The sequence below is a fragment of the Merops nubicus genome, unplaced genomic scaffold (assembly GCF_000691845.1).
Source record: "Merops nubicus isolate BGI_N331 unplaced genomic scaffold, ASM69184v1 scaffold10736, whole genome shotgun sequence".
NCBI lineage: Eukaryota > Metazoa > Chordata > Aves > Coraciiformes > Meropidae > Merops > Merops nubicus.
In genome coordinates, this window is record NW_008614335.1 from 366 (window position 1) to 6,190 (window position 5,825).

The 5,825-nt window shown below is 52.6% G+C and overlaps 1 protein-coding gene across 1 annotated transcript; it reads right to left on the reverse strand.

Moving 5' to 3' along the window:
• Positions 1–206: 206 nt before the first annotated feature.
• On the reverse strand, positions 207–5,381 carry PTTG1IP (pituitary tumor-transforming 1 interacting protein; the record flags this gene model as incomplete). The annotated part of the gene is made up of 5 exons (XM_008942188.1): positions 207–253; positions 628–693; positions 803–905; positions 4,332–4,440; positions 5,329–5,381. Coding segments are annotated over 5 exons (378 nt in total), but the record flags the coding sequence as incomplete, so codon positions are not given.
• Between the last annotated feature and the right edge of the window lie 444 nt (positions 5,382–5,825).

The window sequence follows — 5,825 nt, forward strand, 5'->3', positions numbered from 1 at the left end:
AGAGGAGCAGCAGTTGTGTGGGATCATACACCATAACCTAAGCATCTCCACACTTGCTCCCAAAGGGTAAGAGAGCAATTCACTGAGATATGGGAAGCAGAGACTGTTCTCCCTGGCCAGGTCTCCTCTGCAGCTGTAAGCACAGCAAGGAACACAGTTAGAGAGGCTGCTTGATCAAGTCTGAGTTGCTCATGCCAGCACTGTACCATATTTCCTTCGGATCTCATCATGACGTGATTTCATCTCTGCTCGCCTGCAAGAAGCCAACAGAAAAAAAACACAGATCAATGAACCAAGCAAGAGTAGCTACAGCTTCTTCCCAACCTAGGGAGCTCCAGGCTTGCTCAGCCCCATGCCACCCACTTCCTCACCTCCTGGAGGCACTGGAGACCACCAGAGCCCACACATAGCAGCATTCCTGTGATGCTGCATCCACCAGCCAGCTCAGAAAGACATTGCTCATGAGGTTTGCAGCTGAGCTAGGGCTGAGGCAGATGATGACTACATGTGTCAAGCCCCACATGCCTCCTGGCATCATGTTTGACTGTACAGACAAGGAGCCAAATTGTTCTGTGGCCCGAGGCCTGGCTCAATCAGAGGGAAGCAGGGGCTGTGGGGAGACCTCACCTCTCCTCCTGACGCACACGCCTCTTCTCCTGCTCCCTGGCTGCTCTCTCATCATCCTTGTCTGGCCTGACAGACAGAAAAGCCTGTTAGTAGTGCTCAGCACTCAGTTCTGCAACAGCACGTGGGTTGCCTCTGAGCCACCCCAAGAAAAACAGGGAACAACTCCAATACTTGCTTTTTCCTCTTTTTCTTGCAACAGCAGCAGCAGCAGCCTCCCAGTGTGATAAGGATCGTTCCTCCCACCACAGACATGGCAATGATCAGGGCTTCAAAGTTCACTAAAGGATGTAACACAACACATTGAGCACACCAATACACAACTGCCAGTATCTGTAAGCACACAATGAGCCAATTCAGCACACATCTGAGCCAACAGTGCACCCTTCATGGCCAAGAAGGCCAGTGGCATCCTGGCATGCATTAAGTGTGGCCAGCAGGTCGAGGGAGGTTCTCCTGCCCCTCTGCTCTGCTTTACTCCCACCTAGAGTACTCTATCTAGTTCTCAGTTCAAGAAAGACAGGCAGCTACTGGAGAGAGTCCAGCACAAAGCCACAAAGATGGAGTGGAGCATCTTTCTTATGAGGAAAGGCTGAGAGAGCTGGGTCTCTTTAGCCTGGAGAAAAGGAGACTGAGGGGTGACCTCATTAATGTCTATAAATATGTAAAGGGCAAGTGTCAGGAGGATGGAGCCAGGCTCTTCTCAGTGAGATCCAGTGGTTGGACAAGGGGCAAGGGGTACAAGCTGGATCATAGGAGGTTTTTGGAAAAACTCTCACAGTGAGGGTGACAGAGCACTGGAGCAGGCTGCCCAGAGAGGTTGTGGAGTCTCCTCTGGAGACATTCCAAACCCTGGACGCCTTCCTGTGTGACCTGATGTAGCTGATCCTGTTTTAGCAAGGGGGTTGGAGCAGATGATCTTTCGAGGTCCCTTCCAACCCCTAATGCTCTGTGACTCTGTGATGCAGCTCCTGTCAGCAGCAGCTCCAGCCACTGTGCTAGAGACATGCTTATCAGCCTGCAGAAGCAAGGTGGATGTGGTTATCTATAGGTACCCCCAGCACTGGCAGCAGCACACACACCCCCTCCCAGCACATGCAGCTGCTAAGTACAGCACTCAGCCACTGGCTCTGAAAAAAATGCAAGAACAGGCTCACTCAGGTCAAACTCCTCCAGCAGAAACAGGAGCAAAGCTGTCTTAATCACTAACCCAGGTGAACAGTAACACATTAAGGGGAAAAAAAATAAATGGAGGCTTCAGTACTGAGAGGAAACCTCCAACAGAGAGGCCACAGCTCAACACTAGGAGCTACTGCCCACAGGAGCCAGAAGTCATGCAAGATGAGATGACAGTGTGCTGGGGACACTTACACCTGTCTGGAGTCCTTGGATGAGAGAGAAAGCAAGACAGGATCCACTGGGATTTATTGGCTGGAGGCCAGCAGTTCTGCTGAAACAGCTGAAAGCAGAGGGCTGCTTCATGCACCCCACCACCACATCTCCCCAGAGCTTGGGGGATCTGCTCACCCACGCCCAGCACAAAAGCTGCTGGGATGTGGTGGTGCCACAGCAGCTCTGAGCTCTGCTGCCCAGGAGGCAGTCGTCCCACTCAGCTCCTGCAGTGGCAGCAGCCAAAACAGATACACCTAGATGTCACCTGGAATCCTGTGCAACAAAGAAGGGTTTCTTCCAAGTATGACTCAGACCATTCAGAGACTTGGGTCTGTGGAATTATTTGTTTAGGAGCCACTTCACACACAGCAGCCAAGTTAGAGCAACCCTAGTGCATCTGAGCCTGCTCAGGGCACTTCTGATCCCCTCTTCTCCACACAGACAGAGATTCCAGTGGAAAGCCTGAGCACTGCACACAGGGCATTTCAGAAGATGATGGCCTGTCCCCTCACTGCAGGGACTCAGCAGGAGCAGGCTTATTGGGGTGCTCCAGGATGAGCTGACTCCACCACTGAACTTGCTTTCAAAGCCTCCAGCCTCCTACTCCTACTGTGAGAGCTTGATCCCTGTCAGCAACTGTGCCACCTCTCAGATCATACTCCATCCCTACCCAGGCTACCATGGCAAGCTCCATGCAAGGAATGTGGTTCCACACACCAACCATGGACAGATGCCATGGCCTAGCAGGTCATGGGTGAGACCAGAAGTCAGCAAGCCACCAGCTTGCACACTCTTGTTTATCCTCACAGGCAACCTCTCCAGCAGTCACCCAGCAGTACAGAGGTCTGGGCTCCCAGTAAGGCTGGCAGAAAGATGGTATTTAAGACCTGACTGTCCACAGCACTGTCTTGCCTCAGAGCAAGATGAAGCTTTTGCTGGCTGCACTGCAACAGACCCACAGAGTCATGTAGGGGAGAGCTCAAAAGCCAAAGACCAGAACTCAGCCCAGTGGGAGTGAGACAAACCCAAACAGACTCTTCAGCTCAAAAGGGAGTTTCTCCACCAGCTCGTGTCTGTATTGATGCTTCTGAAGCCTTGGCTTTCAGGGTGAGCTTGGGGTTCAGAAGCACCCCTTCCCAGAGAGGTCCACAGCACAGCACTGGGCACTCCTCCACCTGATGATAAAAAGCTTAAGTCTCACACACCAAAAATGCAGACTCATTTAAGAGCTAATCTCCTCTAAAGCAAGTTTTACAAACAAAGGAATGCATTGTTATATAATGAAACCTTTCATGAAGCTACTCAACATAAAAACTAGTATTTCAAGGTCTTACACAAGTTTCAGGAAAGCATCCTGTAGTGCTCACAGAGGAGACTCTTCCTCCACAAGGTATGGGGGCAGTTCTCTCATGGGTAGAGAAGAGAGCCCAGCCTCAAGCACAGTAGATGACAGGCAACCACAATTCAGCTCCAAGTTCCCCATCAAGGGGGCAGGTGAGAGGAACCAAGCCCCAGCCTCCTTCCTCAAGCCCTCAAAAGCTAAGTCCTGTCTGAGCACGAGCATGCACCAAGTTTGGTCCAAACAAGACACTAATTTCTCCAGAAACACACCAGCAAACAGGGCACCAAGGAGGAAAGGCAGCCAGAAGAAGTTCTCAGAGGGGACCTGGCTGCAGGCAGCCAGCTGCAGCACAGCTGGGGTTGGAAAAGGGAGTTCTCACATGGGCAAGGGCTGAGCAGGACCACAGCACGCTCAGCACTAGAAGCCCACACAGGCCTCCAGAGAAGTCATCTCATTTCTGTTTCCAAGAGTCCCTGTGAATTTTAAGAGCCTGCTGGGAAAGCAGCAACACTGTCAGATGGGAAGAGCCAGCAGCCATGCAAGAAGCAACACATGGGGTGCAGAGTAAATGGCTGCCCAGGAGTCCAACACTAGTGTGAACACTGAGCACCAAGAAGGATTAAGGATTGTGTGGGCAGCTGCCCACAGAGCACCTCTGACTCTTGTTCTTAGGTGCTAGCCACATTGGGAAGCCTCCATCACACCAAAGCATGAGGAATGTATTTAGAGTAGCTAAAGCCCAACAAGTCCTTCTTGCCAGAAGGCAGAGACTGCTCACACTCTGCTTCCTCACCCACGCCTCGGGAGGTTTGGAGAACCCTGACTACCTCAGCCTTTCACTGCTACCCCAGCAGAAAGAAAGGGAAGCAAGGCAAGGAAAGCCTCCCATCACCCCTAGCAGGAGCAGCAGGCAGTGCCATCGAGCAGCAAGCCCCCGAGGCAGTCATCACTCAAGCACAAGGGCTCCACTTACCCCAGCAGACTCCCCAGCGTGCAGAGCGGAGCTCGCAGAGGTCAGCCGGGGGGAGGACTCTTCGGACGGGGTACTCCACACACCTCCCACTGCTGGCACACCACAGGCACTGGGACACAGGAACCAGGCAGCCCAGTGTTACTGGTGAGCAGGGGTGCTGCCAGCTAGCCATGCTCTGCTTTGTCAGCTGCACCTACAGGGCCACCACTGCCTGCCCCCAGGGACCTCTCCGTAGCAACGGGATGCAGATTTCTAAAGCAAGTAAAGGTGCTGGGAACTCTTCTCCTGGCTTGCATGATGGTAATAATCACCAAATTGTTTGTTCCACACAGCACTGTAGGGGCACAAAAGCCTTTGAGACAAGCCTCTCAGTACAAAGGTGATAAGGAGTTTTGTGTGTGTGCCCCCTCACTATTCTTTCCCAGCCAGATTACCAGCAGCACCTTTGTAACCTCCTCTTCTGGTGGCTCCAACCCCCAACACCAGTGTTTGGTTGGGTTTGGTCAAACTGTTTCTGGCCAAACTGGTTCTGGCTATGTCAGCTGCAAGATCTGACTCAAGTTCAAGTTTGCTGATACCAGAGATAAGGTAGCAGAGGTGGGCAGGACACGGGTATGCATCCTGCATCCACCCAGCACCATGGCACCCCCAGACTGGTGGAGGGGCAGCATGACCAGCCAGGTTCAGCCCACTCAGCTCCTTCACCATGCACATGGCCCTGACAGCGTCTCCCATCCATGAGGAGGGGCTCAGCAATTCCATTGTTCAACCCTAAAAGCATACAACAAAACCTAAGCAGCTTCTAGCAGCCTCTCCCCAGAGCACTAGGAGACATTTGCCTTCTCACCATCATGGGTGGGTGGCGTTTACAGTGTACTCAGGGCAAGGGAGCAGCCCTGCTCCCAGGAGGGAAACTGCTCTGTAACTGTCCTGCCAAGCTCACACAGTGTTTTCAGGCACTGCAAAAGGTTGGGAGAGTTTTACTGCTGCTACTTACCGTGACATTTTTCAGACACTCCTCACAGCTCCTGTTCGTGTACTGGCGACAGTCTACAGGAAGGAAAAAAAAGACACCTCAGTACTTTGAAGAGCTTCTCAGTGGTTTAAAACTCCAGACTCTTCAGAACTCCCTCCTGCCCACTACTTTGCCCACTCTGGGAGGCAGTTGCTTCCACTGGACTAGCAGTAACGCAACACCTTGCAGCTGCAAGAGCTGCCAGCTTCACAACAGTGTCACTGGGGGAGACCCAATGCAAATGGAAGCCATCTGCCTTGTCTGTGCCAACCCAAAGCCCCAGGCTCTGAGTTCAGGTTCCTGGGTCTCATTTCCCTAAAGGCCTGAGCATCTGTTGTGGATGGCAGGCAGCTGGGGGACAAAGCTGGGGCCAGTCCAGAGGGACCCTGCGAGGACAAGGGCCAGCAGTGGGCAGGCTGTGCAGTTCAATATTGCTGAGTGACAGAGTAGCTCAAGCAAACGAGCCCCAAACAAGGAAG